The following is a 17,099-nucleotide window of genomic DNA, read 5'->3' as shown; positions in this document are numbered from 1 at the left end:
TTTCTTCTCCATCCTGTAGGGTTGCTATGAGTTGAAGTCGACTCCATGGCTGTGAGTTTGGTTTAGGTTTGGTATCTCAAGCGCAATATGAGGAGCATATTCCCAAACCATATTTCATTCCAAGTAATATTGGAAACTGCAAAATGCTGTAATCACTAAGGCTTTTAAAACATGGTTTAAATTCTTACTTTCATTGTAGATTTTCATTCTTCAATAATGTATTTGTTTATTCATTGAATAAATATTTACTGAATATCTACTAGCCAGAACCTTAGTTAACATCCATTATATCAGAGGGGCCTTCAAAACGCCTCCCAAGCATACTTGACATTTATTGGATCATGACACTGTAAGTTGTAGAGATCCGGTGAGGACTTACATTACTTTGCTCAGCAGTAGTTCTGATTGCAATAAAACATACAGAGACTTTTTTTTTGCTACAGAGCTTTTAATGTTTGTAACTCTTTCAATGGGTTCTTAAATTAAAGGTAATCTAACAGGCAAAATACCAAAGCAGTGATTGAAATTACAGTGAACTCAAGTAGATAATGAATTTGAGTGTTAGCACACATTAAACCAGAAAACGTAATTCTAATAACAATTTTGTGACTAACATTTAATCATATATGCTCCCTTAGGATTTCTCCATGGCAAAAAACAAAACAAGTTTAATTAGTCTTGATGGGATGTGATCTCTCATTGATTTTAAAATCAGTTGTGAGTATGAGGTTACCATCTTCAAGTCAAAGACCGCCACATCTCATCTACCCTTAGGACTATTTGGGTATATATTAATATGAAACTATTTCAAATTATTTTGCTTTACTTGTTGATCTGTCAACTTGTCCCCCAAAGAATTTAAACCTGTTATTTTATATGAAGGTTTGTCTTTTCAGACTTTTTCAGCTGAAATGAAGGAAGCAGTTGGATTTCCATCAACAGAATCACCAGTTGACAGAAGGGGTTCTGCCCAAACTTCACTTGATTTTCTGCAGGGCACTGCAAAGGATTCCTACTTCACCTGCAAAGAAAAGCACCACCATCATCACAGGCCACTTAGATAGTGAGTAGGCAATCTTTAAGGGTTCACAGTGTGCAAACACTAGGGCATTGATGGAATAGTTGGATAAGCTAGCGCCACCTAACTTCTAAGAAGGATATAACTTTCACATGGAAATGAGGTCTTGGAAATCATGGGGCAGGTACTTAAAACATGCTGGAAATGCTATATAATTAACTACCTCTTTGCACGAGACTGTTTCAGGAAAGGCATTAACAGACTTCTCTCCCATGAAATCATAGTGCCTCTGTGTCGCTTATATACGCAAGGAGTCAAACCCTAGAATCTAAAAGTGTGGTTCAGATTCACTGAGGAATTATTAAAAGTTCCCAAACCTTATCACAAATTTTGTCATTTGAGTCTGGGGGCTATAGCTCAAGACTATTACTTTTGAACTAGCTCTCCAAGTGATTCCAAGGCACGTTAAAGTTTAAGAATGCCTTGTCTATGCATATAACTCTGTCTAGCTTGCTGGACCACCGGACTAAGGTCTGGTGATGTTTCTGCCATCTGAGCTATCTTCCCATGTTTGCAAGGGGCCATAGGAACCCAGGCTGTCCGCAGAAATGGAAGAGACCTAAATAGCCTCACTGTATAGGAGACTTAACAGGTCAATCCCAGTAGCCATCAAGTTGACTGAGTCTCATGGTGATCAGTGTGGTACAGAGTAGAACTGAGTTCATAGTTTTCATGGATGTAATTGTTATAGAAGAATATTGGCAAGTCTTTCTTCCATGGTCTGGAGCACAAGCCACTTGTTCCACCCAGGGATATGGAGAGATCAATCGTTCTGTCTTGTTAGCATATAAGAGCTATTCCATGGCCGAGAAAGCAGAGAGAATGGATATTTCAGGGGATGAGACGACAGGAAGCACAATATAAATCAGACACTTAGAGGAAATGGATGGAGAGATATTGTTCCTTGAATGGTGTCCACCCAAATGTAGGTTGGCACTATAGTCCACCAGTATTTTTATAAATTCACCTGGAGAGGGTGACTGGGATCTGACTGGAAATTAGGGGTTTTGCATGGGTAATCATTGAGATGATAAAGTCATGCCTGATGAGAGTGAGTGTTAAACCTGAAATGAATGCTGCCTTCGGCAGAAGAGAAGATGTGCAGATGCTGATACAGAAAAGGCCATGTGAGGACAGAGGCAGAGATTGGAGTGGTGGATCTACAGGCCCAGGAAGTCTAAGGGTTGCTGTCAACCACCAGAACCAAGGAGGATATAAGGGAGTTCTCCATAGAGCCTTTAAAAGGAACGTGGCTCTGGTGACACTTTGCTTTTAAAAGACTCCTAGCCCCCAGAACCACAAGAGAACGGATATCTGTTGTTATAAGTCACCTCCTTTGTGGTATTTTATTATGAAACACCTAGGAAACTAAAGCAAGACTCAAGAGAAAAAACGGGATGTGTCAATGAAAGCCAAGCTAGGACAGTGGAATGGTTGTAGGGAAGGAGTAGACGCCAGGAAGATAGAAGGGAAAAGGATGCGTAAGACTGTTCTGGCTTTTTGGTCAACATTTTCTCCCTTGGTGTGCCTGTTGCTGGCCTGGAGATGGCTTTTCTTCTTATTCCAACCTTTAACAAACTTCTTATTTTTCCTGCAGTGAAGTCCAGAAAACACAGCTAGCCCTCGAATCCAGGGAAAGCGTGATATCAAAGAGTATTACTTACCATTGATGGAGTCAGCCAAAATCTTAAGCTGCTGGGTGTTGTCCAAGACCTCAATCCTCTGAGTATACGGATCATAACGAACTGTGAAGGGCTTTGGGATCATGGCAGCAAAGTTCCTGAGACCAAAACCACAGACCTGAGTGAAAGGCACTCTTGAGAGAAACTGACTGAGGAGGGGATCTTGGTGGCATGGCACTTTGCTATTCGTAGTAGCACTTAAGCATGGCTACAACAAAGGCTTCAAAAGTCAGGACTGAGAGTGAAATGGAGTTTTAGTGAGATCCTTTTGGAAAGTGTGTGTGTGTGTGGGTGTGGGTGTGTGTGCGCGCGCGCGCGCACAACATGCATATAGACCAATACTAGGGGCCATCAAGTCAACTTTGACTCTTGGAGACTCCATGTGTGTTAGAGTACAATTGTGTTCTAAAGAGTTTTCAATAATTAATGTTTCAGGGGTAGATCACCACACCTTTATTCCAAGCACCTTGAGGCAGTTTCAAGCCTCCAATGTTCTGTTTAACAGCTGAATGTGTTCTACATTAGCACATGTTTATGTACTTGAGGGAGTAGTTCAAAACCACCAGCCACCTTGGAGGAAAGAGGCGCTCCACTTTATAAAGAGCTAGTGGTGGAAGTCCACAGGGCAGTCCGACCCTGTCTTATAGGGTCCCTATGAATCAAAATCATCTCGAGGGCAATGAGTTTATTTGTTGTTGTTGTTGATTTACTTATTTATAAAATGATTGTGATAAAGCAAAGATTAAAATAATGTAAACAACTGTGGTCATCAAATAAAATCAAGATTAATTAAAATCCATCCAAAGAATACAACAGAGAAAAGTTAAGAGATTTCCTGAAAATCTATTTCAAAGAAAGAAATAACTCTCAAAGTTAAGGAAAATGCCATGTTAATACTGAAATTTGGTATTTAGCAGGAACTAGGTTAAATCCTAACTGTTCTATATTCTTTACAAATATAATTACCAAAAGTGTAAAAATTTTAAAAATATATCATAACCAATCTAATTCTCACAATGACTTTATAATGAGGCTACTATTACTATATTCTCAATTTTTTGGATAAGGAAACTGAGCCTTAGAAAAGGAGAGTGTATCAACAAGACCACGTGGTCAGTAAATTGGGATGGGACCAAGTGGTTTGATTCTGACCTGGGCTCTTAACTTCCCTGCCAGCCCGCTATTCCTGGCTCTGGGAAGAATTTGCCATGAGGAACTATGTAAAGGAAATGGAATGATAGAGTTAGCCAAGTATTCCAAAATGATTTGTCAAATGCAAAGTCATAATAAATTCCATTTCTGAGTTGGTCCATGGTGGAACTAGAAGCTGACATTCTGAGAAGACAAGGGTGAGACTAATCTCACCACCATTGAGTCAACGCTGGCTCATAGCAACTCCCTGTAGTGTCTGAGGTTATAGTAACTGATTCTGAGCAGAAAGCCCACTATTTCTCCCACAGAACTGCTGGTGGCTTTAAACTGCCGGCCATGCAGCTCTCAGTCCAACACGTAACCACTACCCTACCACCAAGGCTCCATAAGGGAAATTGGCAGTAGGGCTCACCATTTTGGGAAAGAGTGGTGTAGCACAGTGGCTAAAACCTCACAATCTGGAGTCCGATTGTCTGGGCTCAAATGTTGCCTCTGCCAGATTGCAAAACCAAATTTACTACCATTGAGTCAATTCCAACACATTGGGACCACAGAGGACAGGGTAGAACTGGCCCCTGTGGATTTCTGAGACTGTAACTCTTTAAGGGAATAGGAAATCCTCATCTTTCTCCCTTAGAGAAGCTGGTGACTTTGAACTGCTGACCTTGCAGTTAGCAGCCCAATGCTTTGGGGGACTCCTAAAGTAGAAAGGCAGTGAAAAGGAGGATGTCCCTCAACAAGATGGAGCGACGCTGTGGCTGCAACAATTGGCATATGAGCACTTGTGAGGCTGGCGCAGGCCTGGGCAGTGTTTCCTTCTGTTGAACAGAGGGTCACTGTGAGTCCGTGTTTATAGCACCTAACAACAATGACGGATTGTGGGCAGGGTAATGGCTTATATGGCCATATTGGTCACAGAGGTTTTGTGACCTGGTGGCTACATTGAGTCTGGATGGGTGGGGTGTGTCTACAGGGGTCACCATGTCCACCCAACAAGCTGAGCAGTGAGGTTCAGCTAAGGGATACCTCCCAACAGGGTGGAAAGGGTCAAGGGCGGGGAAGCTAGGGAAAGCAATTCTGACTAGTCTTCAACATTGCTGTAGACATTGGAGTTCACTCTCCTCAGCAAACACTCGCAGATCTGTGGGGTTTCTCAGGGCCTGGGGACCTGGCACCAGAACCAGCTGGGAGGTCCACATAGCCTCCGGCCAACTTGGCTGCTGCCTTACCTCACTTTCTCCTTGGCGTCATTAAAACTTTCAGCTACATAATACAGGGGCTGGAACTCGGTGACGCTGTACTCCTGGATGGCTGTCTTCTCCAGCTCCAGGGGGAGGAGGATTGGCTTCTCCGATAAGCAGTACTGTAGGTCCCAAACAGAAAGTTTCTGCAGTTAAATCAGGGCTGGTGGTGCCCGAACCCTCCCATAGGCCATCCGTACACCTTTTCCCATGTCACCTTTATTCTTCCTACATCCCAACCCAAAGGTACTGAACTAAATTAGTTTGCATGTCCTAGACCCTACCCTTCATAGTCTACCTAAACACAGAAGCCAAGGTAGAAGAGATTCAACGATTCTCAAGGAAGATATGGGGGTGCATTATATATTCTCATATGCGTTTGCATATAACTAGGAGTAGGCCAACTTTGGGATCGGGGGGCCCTCTGCCATGGAGACCTGTGCACTGGGCCCCTCTACCTCTAGCAGCCATAGTCATGACCAAAGCTCAGCTGCTAGGATACCGGTTCTCTGGGGGAGAAGACGTCTGGGTGCATCTCAAAATGGATGTCATGGGATCCCAAGAGCAGTAAGAAAACAGTAGTTTACTCTCCCCACCTTTTACAAATCTGGCCTTGCTTCCTGTAGCCATACCTGCAATTCACCAAACGACGAAAGGAGCCCCGCGCCATAGGCTTTGATGGCGCCCCCTTGCTTGCAAAGACCAAACTCCACGGTAAACCAGTAGATCTGAAACACACATCCCAGAAATCAGATGGCAGCAGGTGTTCTAGGCAAAGACTGTATTGTCCACATGAGCGTTCACGCAGGGCCATTCTCTGAGTCAGTATTACCTAGCCTTGCTACTCGGGATTCTAAATCTCGTCCTACGGAGTTACCTGCTAAATCATCCATCATTGGCTGAATGCAAGATGTGATAGCAGGCCATGAAAGGGGCTGATGAGCGAGTTTTTAAGGACACCCCTAACACCTTCCTCTATGTGTGACAGGAAAACTTCCATCCCTTTTGCTTTCCTGTCAGTAGCTTCCACTAGACCAGTGGTTCTCAACCTTCCTAATGCCGCGACCCTTTCATACAGTTCCTCATGTGATGATGACCCCCCCCATAAAGTTATTTTCATTGATACTTCATAACTGTCATTTTGCTACTGTTATGAATTGGGCAACCCCTGTGAATATGTAGTTTGATCCCCAAGGGGTCACGATCCACTGGTTGAGAACTGCTGAGCTGGAACAAGGTATCCTGTTAAATTGATCAGGGTTATCAGGAACTCCCATCAGACTCAGCAATGCAAGGGGGGGGGGAGAGTTGTTGACAGAATTAAGGAGGGAACATCTCATTGTTCATGCTAAACCGTGCGGTGTTTCTGACATACCACCTGCCAGTCACTAGCCAATCACTTCTCAAAATAAGCAAGCCCTTTTCTTTCAACAACTTTTGGTCCTGGTTTGGATGATGCCAAAATCCTGGCAAACCCCTGCTGACTGAGGCCAAGAGAATCCCACAGACCCATCAGATGCTGGAACCAATCACATTCTTGGGTAATAAGTGTTGGGTTATTACTTAGGTCTATCTGTTGGTCTGGTGTTGCTAGCTGATATCTAGACAGCCCCTGACATATACTTGCCCCAGGCACAACAGAGTGAAACATTGCTTGGTCCTAATCTGTCCACATGATCAGTTGAAAATCAAACCATTGTGATCGGAGACTGGTTTTTGGAAATAAGTATTAAGGCCTGTCTTCTTTGTTCTTTCATCTTAATCTGGAAGCTCCCTGGAAATGTGCTCAGCAATTATAAAGGCAAGGCACCACTGACTGGTGGGGTAATGGCTATGCATGAGGTGCTTGAGCAGGAAAGTAACTCCTGGTCTTTTATATAGAAGGCAAGAATTCTAGCACTGAATCACCAATGCCTCATTTTATTATGCTAAAGGGTGCTAAACTTGGGAAGGCTGCCAGAGCTCCGTGGGTCTGACCTTCTGACATGGCAGGTGAGTAGGCTTCAGTCGAGGGAGGTGTAGTGTGTGCATAAGGTGACACAGCAAATTAAAGATCAAGCAAGGACCAACCCAGGATGGTTCCAGTTCAGTAAATTCCTTTTGTGGGAAGTAAGGTGAGTTCTGGGTACTTTGATCATTATCACGGCAGGTCATACAATGCTATGAGTTCTTACAAATGGAATTTGATCTAGTTCTGCAGCTTCTTTGAAAGCAGCTTCCTGTACAACATCTATCATTGTAAAAATCATGTTCACAAATGCTTAATCCTTTAAATCCTCCTAATGAAGGTTTGAGATGGGCACGGTATGAGTTACTCTAATAGTTCACATTGCAATGTTGGTCAAGAATATTGACTATACCATGGGCTTCCAGAGGAATGAATAAATCTGTCTTGGAAGACATATTTCTGGATAGTGGGACTTCATCTGAAATACTTGGGACATGTTATCATGGGCGAGCAGTGCCTGGAGAAGGACATCGTACTTGGTAAGGTAAAGGACCAGAGAAAACAAGGAAGACCCTCACTGAGATGGATTGATACAGTGGCTGCAGGGATGGATTCAAACATAAGAACAACAACATAAGAACTGTGAGGAGGGGCCATACCAGACAGTGTTTTGTTAATAGAGACAAATTCTGTTGTACATAGGGTCACTGTGGCAGTTACATGATCTCCTGTCAACTTGCAAGGGGGTAGAGTCTAGCCTGTCCATCAGGTCATAGCCAATAAGGCCTCTGTTGGGCATGGCCTTCTCCTGAGGATTCTGGGGAGTCTCCCTGAATCTTCCTTCTTGGAGGTGGGAGACACTCTCTGTACTTCATCTTCCTGTGAAATATTCCTGTTGACAAGCCATGTGGAGCTATGCTGATGACAGCCAGGGTCTTAGAGCTGGAGGAGCCACACCAGTGCTAAGATGCCTCTGTCACCACTGGATCCACAAGACTTTTCACCCACTGGCCTGTGATGCTCCTGCACTCAGTGCCACTGAATGTGTTGTGTGGGTCTGACGAGGAATTTATAGACTGGTATCAGACATGTGGGCTAATATTGGATTCACGAACTTGATCTGGACTGGGCTGGGATATTTTCTCAATATACAATTACTCTTTTATGTAAACCTCTTGCTTATTCATCTGAGTCTCCCTGCATTTGTTTCTCTAGTCAACCCAGACTAACACAATCACTATGAGTTAGAACTGACCCAATGCACCTAACAATAACTCATTTATAGAGATGAGGGGAAGAATTTTCTGGGAATGTTCGGTCTTCCTGTTGTTTTGCATTTGTAAGCTTCCAAGCTGATACATCATAATGATTCATTTGAGCTTCAAACTCCGATACAAAAGAATCCTTTATTGTTCCTTTTGAACTCCCAGGCTGATCCAACTCTAGTAATATGGTCTAGAGATTGGAGGGTAATGTGGTCTGATTGGAGAGAAGCCTAGAAAAAGGTAACTACCAGCTCTCTAGAGTTGCTACTTCAGTGGACGAGTCCTATCCGAATCACTCCTGAGAGGGGCATATTAGGTAAGAAGTTCACCCACACTTCCCACTTTGGTACCTGAGTCACAAAAGACCCTAAGTCTAGCTCCAGCACAGAGGCAGAGATGGAAACATTCCCACTACAAAACTGACACCAGACTACATCGCACAAGTGCTTTATGCTTGAAAGTTCTCAACGGCTATTATAGCCTATTGTGTTTTGAAGCCATTCTATTTAAAATTACATGTACATCTAGTTATGCATCTAGTTTCAAAATGAATCCATTAAAGGGACATCCAGATGTGAAACTTCACTTTGGACAACGCATCCCAGAGTTTTCTGACATTTTCCTCCCCGGGGAGGGGCAATAGGCTGAGAGATCTGAAGGCTAGGACTCCCACCATCCATCCAGAGAGAGAAGAGATTTCGGAATTACCGTGGCGAGTTTCTCAATGTACTCATCAGGTGCTCCCAGAGAGGCAAGGCCAATTTCCTATAACAGTGGAGAAGCAAGAGTTACTGGCATGCCTAGGCTTTGCCCATCTTCAACCTTTACCACCAATACCAAACCAGCTCTTGACCAAGAAAGTGGTCTGTGGCCAGAGCCCTGTGGAAGCACTGACCTTGAATGCTTTGTCATGCTTGTCTTGTTCACAATTATAGTATGACAGATTTCGAGAACAGGGGAAACCTTGCATTGACTTTACATATGACAACACTGAGGTTCAGAGAATGGCCAAGATCTGGCAGTAAGTTAGTGTCTGAAACCTCATTGTCCCTCCAGCCCAGGGGTGAGCCCTCCACAGCATAGCTGGAGCATTCCTGGAGTGTATGGGTCTTAATCATGCCAGGTAAGAATATCACAGAACTGCACAGAAGTGTTTGATAGTCAGTCAGATATATACAGAGCTGCAGGGACTGAAATATCATGGTCAATTTCTCAGCACAGCTCCAAGAGTAAAATTAATCCATTGGTCTCATTCACAGCACTTTACCCAAGCTGCCTTGTACAGTTATTTATGCATTCATATTCATTTATATTTATCTTCCTTACTATATGCATTCATTCATTCAAAAAGAATTAGATGCCTTATATGTGCTAGTGTTGATTATGCAGTATACAAAATCAGAAAACATCCTTGCCTGGTGGTATTTTAAGTTGAGTGGGTGAAGACAGGCAATAAACAATCAGCCTATAAAGATGTATTTTCACAGGTGTTATTTCTTCTTTCCAAAGATGAGGGGAGTTGGTGCAGAGTGCCAGGGAAAGAAGGGAAAGTTAACCTTTTGAATACACCTGCGGGGTGCACGTCACTGGGAAAGTGAGGTGATGCTTCAACCCAGACGTATAGGAGATCAGGTTGGTGGCTCTAGTGACATCTGAGTATTGCAGACCAATGCTATAACAAGTCCACATGCTGGGTGGACAGCTATGAGTGGGTTCAGAAAGAGGAAGAGACAAATGTAGCTTGAACAAATTAACAAGCAATGGAGGAGGGGTGGATGATATCCACGAGGGATCTTGGGTTTTGGGGGCAAATCAGGGGCTGGGCTTTTACTCTTAGTAAAAAGCCATTGGAGAGGATTGAGCCGAGAAATGACATTATCTGACTTGTGTTATCAAAGACTGCACCTGACTGCCATGTGAGAACAGGTTATTAAAGGATCAATGGCCACTAGAGGCTGTTGTCATCATTCTTGTGAGAAACAAGAGTGAGGCCAAGTGGGTGGCTAGAGAAGTAATGAGATATTGTTGGATTTTACCCAAATGGTTACGTGGGAAGTGGCTAGAGTTTGAAAGGTAGAATATACTCCATTTTCTTAAAGATTAGTTGTAGGGCGTGTGGGAGGGGAAAAAAGAGTCAACGATGTCACCTGACTTTTATTGTGTGAGTCACAGGAAGGATGAAGTACCAAAGGGGACATAGAAAGGACCTTGAAGGTGCAGTGATTCCAGCACGGCTGCTAACCCCAAAGTCGCCAGCTCAAACGCTGCCGCTGTTTTACAGGAAAAAGGTGTGGCGTCAGCTTCGGAAAGGGTTGTCTTATGGGCCCTTCTATTCAGTCCCACAGGTATGTTATGAATCAGACTCAACAGTTTTGGGTTCAGGCTTGGTTATGGGTTGAGAAAATCTGAGAGGGAAGGTCTTGGATGAAATATTGGCTAGGATGAACAGACATCCAAGTGAAGATGAGGAGTAGGCAAGTCTGCATTTTAGGGTTTGAAGTCCAGTCTGGAGAGGGATATTTGCTTACCATAAGAATAGAGGTGGTATGTAAAGCCATGTCATTGGGTGAGATGACTAGGAGATTTGGTGCAAACAGAGATCAGAAATCCGAACACCAAGAGGTAGCATGGTGTCCATCTGAGTCAAGAGTAATGGCTGGCCATTAATTACTATCTATCTATCTATCTATATATCTATCTATCTATCCATCTATCATCTATCTATTATCTATCATCTATCTGTGTATCTATCATCTCCCCCCGCCCCCACAAATATCAGTTTTAGAACATTTACTTCTTTCTTGTGTCATCAGCTCTTCCCTCCCCCCAGCCTCTTCCTCCATAATTCCTCCCCCTCTGCGCCCCCCCCCCCCGCAAAAATTCGTGGCTGACTCAATAGCTCTACCCTTCCTAGATTTTAGATACAGCAAAACATAGAAATAAAAATATAGAGGGGGAAAACACTGCACTCTGTCTGATGACTGCTATTTAATTTATCCCCAGTTTATGGTAAGAGGGTACGCACTGGAGGATTAATCCACGTGTGGACTCTGTGAATGGATTTCGGCTCGCACCATCATCCAGAGCCCTCGGCAAACTGGGTGTTCACAATTTAAGTTCTGATACCATTCCCTCCTTCGGGTTTGGATTTTACCATTCACAATCCTTGGATCCCACAGGTTGGTGTGCTTCTTCTGTTGCTTGTTCAAATACAAGCCTTTAAGATCTCGGATGCTATTTTTTCTAATAGCTGATGCCCAATGCTTTACAATATTGATTTAGAAGCAAATTCATCTACTGTCCTTAACCTAGTTCTACTCTCCTGCCTACTCCCTATCTCTGCTCCATTCACCCTTCCAAGTCATTGCTAAATCAATACAGTGCCTTGCTCCCCTAGACACCATTTTTCCTGTGAGCCCAGAGTGTTCCTAAAACAAGACACCAAGATTTTCCTGTGCTCAATCCCTAGACCATCCTGCAGCACAGTGGAAAGCAAGTCTTGCCTTTGGAACAAGAAGGGGTACACATGGGGAACTTTCAAACTGCTCTCCTGACGTGGGACTGTGCAGGTTAAAGTTGGGACCATGTGGCATGGACGTTCAGTAGCTCCCATCTGTTGGCTTAGTTATTTGTCCACTCCTTGGTGGAGCTGCCTCTAAGTGGAAATGGCGAACGGAGGATTGCCACTTGCTCTGGGCGGGACAATAGCTATGGTGGTGAGAATGGGTGTGATTGTTCTTTGGCCACCTTTACAAGTTTTAAACCCACCAGGAATACGCAAAGGCATCTTGATAACAGTCAGCAAGCTTCTGGAAGTCTGATGCTCAGAAATAGCCTCACTCCAACAGTGTCACTGCCGCAGTTAAAATTCAGCTGATCCCTAAAGCCTGCTGCTCCTAAAAGATCAACTCTCTGAATGCTGCTGTTTGCAAAACCCCACATAAGAGCTTCCTCTCAATCTCACTGCCATTGAGTCTAGATTGACTCATAGCAACCCTATAGGACAGGGCAGGGCTGTGCCTGTGAGTTTCTGAGACTGGAACTGTTTACGGAAGTAGAAACCTCCATCTTTCTCCCAGGGCGTACCTGGTGGTTTCGAACTGCAGCCCTTGAGGATCGCAGCCCAATGTGTAACCATTACACCACCAGGGCTCCTCTCATAAGAGCAGCAGCGATTTTGTTTTGCTTTGTTTCATTTGGAGAGGATGCATTTTACAAGTTCAGTTCTCTGTTACGTAGCAAGTAACAAATTTGGTTTGTTTGTGCCACATATGAAGTTGTAGTCCTATCATTCAGCCCGACTGTTTATTTTTTCCAGCTGTGAGGAAATGACTACAAACTCTATCACCCCATTACTCTGGAATGCCTCCTTTGGTAAGAATGGTGTCTCGTGCCAGCATTCACTCATGAAGCTTTCTATTCGTTCCTCATTCACCCTTGAAAGGACAAACAAAAACTGGCAGGGAGGGTTTTTACTGACCCACGACAGAAGGACGCACAGAGTGACCAGCCACGTTCTCAGGTCACAGAGCTGGTTAGTGGCACCAAGGGGATGCATGTGTGTAGCAGGGCTATCCCCCAGTTCTCCCTTGATCCCAACTACCCAACCATAGCTTTGGGCTGCTCTTCAGTGCCCAAAGAGAATTGGTTGAGTTCTTCCACTCATCCATAAAGTCTATTTGGAGTTGGCTCACCACTGTGAACAGGGCAAAGACAAGCTGAAATCTAAACCAATGCTTTGATGCTGGCAATGAGACATTTGGCTCTTTATTTTTGCCGAGCACGAAGTAGGCTATTGACATTGAACCTTAAAAAAAATGACACGTCATTTAACCAGGGAATAATGACAAAATACTCCCCAGCAAAGTAGAAAGTCACAAAGTACCCCAAAAGGAGGATAAAATGACTAGGAGGCCCTAGAAGAAGGTAAGGCTACTTCCCTGTAGGTATCAGGAAAGGTGTCCTAGATGAGAGACCTCTTAAAGTGTGCCTGCTAGAACCAAACAGAGAGGAAAATTCAACAGCACACATGATTCAGAGAGTGATTAATCCACCGATTGATTACACACTGCAGACCCGTGCCGTCGATATTTAGCCTCCCCCATCTCAGACAGTCTCACCGCACCACACTCAGTTCACTCCTGCAGAGAGTGTTAGGGGCCCGACCCTCCTTGGGGTTCTGTTGATTTGAGCAATCCAGACCCTGAGCCTGTAACTAGGAACCCGAAGAGCTTTGTTTTTTACCTGGGAAAACTGGGCAAAGCTGCGGTCTGAAAACAAGGGCACGTGTCCCAGCAGCTCGTGGCAGATGTCACTGAAAGACAGAAGGTAAAATGCTTGGAGAGGAGGAAGGTTACAAGTTCAAAGACTCCAGCTTCCTACACCAGCGGTTCTCAGCCTACTGAATGCCGCAACCCTTTCACACAGTTCCTCGTGTTGTGGTGACCCCCAACCATAAAATTATTTTCATTGCTACTTCATAACTTTCATTTTGCTACTGTTAGGAATCAGGCGGCCCCTGTGAAAGGGTCATTCAACTCCCAAAGGGGGTGGCGACCCAAAGGTTGAAACCCTCTGTCTATACAAAGGCACTATATCAGTGAGGCTAGTGGCCTCAGTTACTAACCTAATTGTTCTGCGGAGCTTGGAGTGAGATGAGGTTTGGTTTCAGAGAAAGAAAGAAAAGGGGAAGGGACGATAGGAACAAGTCAGGACACAGCAGCCAGGGGGTCTTAGAAGTATGTCCTGTGGGGTCTGGGGCAAGGCAGCCAAGGCTATCCCCATCTGGGTGAAATTCCCATCCCATCTTCTCCTTTGGATTCCCATCCCTAAGCAGATACAATATATTCAGTTATTCCCAACGGAATTAGGGAAAGAGTGCTGTGCCTCCCCCAATCTGGAGGGACAGAGGCGTCAGGGAAGAAATACTACACTTCTTTTCCACTTTATGTGCCAGGTCCACTGGAAGCAGGTCTTTTCTGACTTGAAGCGATGAACTTTGTGGGCAGGGGAACACAACTGAGGACACTCGATGGCATATGTTCTATCTGGCAAAGAAGGTGCCCAGACACCAAAGAATGAAACGCAGTGGCCTGCTATTCCCTAAATTCAACCACAGAAAAATCCAGGCATAGATCCAAATCATATATTCACATAGCCAAGGATCCCTGGTGGTGCAGTGCTTAAGTGCTCAATTTCTAACCAGAAGGTTGGCAGCTCAAATCCACCAGCTGCTCTGTGGGAGAGAGATGAGGCAGCCTGCTGCTGTCAAGATCACAGACTTGGGAACCACATCGGGCAGTTGCCTCAAGTCAGCATGGACTGAATGACAGACGGTGTAGCTATAAGATGTCCATATCTTCAGTGGGGCTGAAGGGAGCAGGCTCACCACTCCTTCCTCTCCCCGCTTAGAATGTGATCCTGCTACCTTGTCCTGCTCCCTTCAGACCTCAGTGGCCACTCCCTCGGTTCACAGCATCAGATTCCCAATTCTCCAGTCAGTCTCGTCTAGTCTGACAGAGAAAAAAAAATTCATCCTCTGTGTGGGGATGTGACACCACAGCTGAACCATCCGTGTGGCGATCCCTGTGAACCAGCCCCAATGGCCTGGAGCCTCACAGCTGGGCAGGGAGACGTGGTGCTCACTCTGAGTCAGACCTGACTACACGGCAGTGGGCAGGGGCAGCGGCTGGCCATTGGGCTCAGTACTCACGGTTCGGGCGTGTACATGGGCTTGGAGCCGTGCCTGATGTATTGTGTGCAGTGGAAGACTCGGAAGGCCAGGCCACCCAAGAAATCTCGAGAGGAGAGCAGGCCAGCCACGGGTCGGAGGCGGAAACCAGTGCAAGCTGAGAGACACAGAGCAGAAAGACCACTCAGGCTCCATCACGGTGGAGCCAGAGGGGCCTGGGACCTTGTCACCACATTTACCAGTAAGGAAGATGACGAGAGGAGCATGTTGAGCCTCACACAGTCCACCCCATGAGCAGCAGTGACTTCCTTGATGGGGATGTTGGGGAGGAAGAGGTGTATATTCTTCATTTGACTCTTTCTGAATGGTTCTCTCTCTGGAGCTTTCTCAGAGAGGACTGCTTGCCACTCTGCTCTTGGCCATGCCAAGGACTCGGTGCTGTGCCAGCGCAGTGACCCAGCAGGTAAGTCTTCTAAGTCAGGGCTAGCCAGGTAGGAGGTGTATTTGGACTGCGTGTTTATGGCGTGTTCTCTAAATACCTTTTCATCTATAGTAAAACTGACATGTTTATCACTTTCTTTCTTGTGCTTTCATCTGTCCCTCTATTTGTTCCAGATTTGGAAGGAGGAGGATGATCGCGATAATCATAATGTTAATAGGCAATCCATCTATTACTTTTACCTACCTTACATCAGACACTGTTCTCTTTACAATATTCATTAATTCTCCCAGTAGCACTGGGAGATTGATACTCCCTTATAGAAGGGGAAGCTGAAACACAGAGGTTAGGTTTCTTGTCCAAGGTCTCAAGCTAGGAAGAGGTGACCTGACCTTCAAGTTTGTTCTTAATTCCTGCTCTAAGATCCCCTCAAGTGCCAGCATTATTGTTTCTTATTCTTATTACTGACCACCACAGTGTGGGTTCTTAGCCAGAGAAAATTCTTCAGACCCCCTTGATCCTCCATCTCTGCTTCCTGATTCTTCAGACAGACGCTTACTCTGCTGGGATGCTGTCTCTCCTCTCTGTCTAAGAAGTAAAGATCCTCTAAATGGAAAGGACCTGAATAACCCACCCTCAATCTATCACTCTCCTCCCTGCCATGTAGTTTCCCTAGAACTTCACTTCAGAGTAGACTATATCTGTATATTGTATATAACATAAGATGTAATATATAACATTATGTTTATTATATATAACATGTAGCATATATATATATATATACACACACACACATACATATTCTGACACCCCTGCTGCATAGAGAATTCCGCATTGCTCCACATCTGTCATCTCTCAGATTTCCTTCCGTCTACCTGGCACATTGCAGGTGCTCAACACCTGCACTGTTTGAGGGGCTCTCAAGTTGATTCCGACTCATGCTGACCACACGTGTCAGAATAGAGCTGCCCCATTGCATTTTTCTAAGCTGTAATCTTCATTAAAAATGTATGGCTAAGTCTTCCTCTCATGGAGCTGCTGAGTGGGTTTGAACTGCTAACCTTTTGGTTAGCAGCCAAATGCTTGAATGTCAGTTATTTCCCCCGGAATTAAAACTCTCCTAGAAATAAGGAATATAATGGGCTCACCTGGAAATGTCGTGCAAGGTACGGCATTCGTAGAGCCTATTTGTCCACTGAATTACTCAGCTCCCAGTCTGGCCCAGAATTATCCAGCACCTGCTGTCTATTCAGCATTGCGGTGGTTTTTTTGTTTTGTTTTGTTTTGCCTCCATCCTCACACGTTCCCCATGAGAAAAGCTAGAGGATTGACATGGCCTTCATTTCACGGATGACAAACCTGAGGCAGGCTCCCCTAACAAGAGAGGCTCAAGAGCAGAATTCAGACCAGACCCCTGAACCTAGAGCTCTACCAGAGCTTTGGGGCACTGCCCCACAAGTGGCACCCTTACTGAGCACATGCACACACCACAGCCAGATCACAACCCAGCAGGCGCTGCAGGGAGAACCCCGACTGGGCATCCAGGGTTTTGACTATGAAGGAAAACGCTTGTCATGGGTGTGTGCATGGTAAAACCCATGCT

The 17,099-nt window shown here is 44.9% G+C and overlaps 1 protein-coding gene across 1 annotated transcript in view; it reads right to left on the bottom strand.

The window, feature by feature from the left end:
• Nucleotides 1-977: 977 nt before the first annotated feature.
• Nucleotides 978-17,099, bottom strand: part of PAH (phenylalanine hydroxylase) — an 86,743-nt gene continuing 70,621 nt past the window's right edge. Inside the window, exons 7-13 of the mRNA XM_075552710.1 lie at nucleotides 15,079-15,214; nucleotides 13,611-13,680; nucleotides 9,075-9,131; nucleotides 5,786-5,881; nucleotides 5,142-5,275; nucleotides 2,743-2,858; nucleotides 978-1,021 (exon numbers count right to left, since the gene is read on the bottom strand). Of these exons, the coding sequence (XP_075408825.1) occupies nucleotides 978-1,021; nucleotides 2,743-2,858; nucleotides 5,142-5,275; nucleotides 5,786-5,881; nucleotides 9,075-9,131; nucleotides 13,611-13,680; nucleotides 15,079-15,214 (653 nt within the window). The remainder of the gene's footprint in view (nucleotides 1,022-2,742; nucleotides 2,859-5,141; nucleotides 5,276-5,785; nucleotides 5,882-9,074; nucleotides 9,132-13,610; nucleotides 13,681-15,078; nucleotides 15,215-17,099) is intronic.

Source organism: Tenrec ecaudatus, chromosome 6 (assembly GCF_050624435.1).
Source record: "Tenrec ecaudatus isolate mTenEca1 chromosome 6, mTenEca1.hap1, whole genome shotgun sequence".
In the NCBI taxonomy this organism is placed as follows: domain Eukaryota; kingdom Metazoa; phylum Chordata; class Mammalia; order Afrosoricida; family Tenrecidae; genus Tenrec; species Tenrec ecaudatus.
This window is presented reverse-complemented; position numbering and strand designations above follow the sequence as displayed.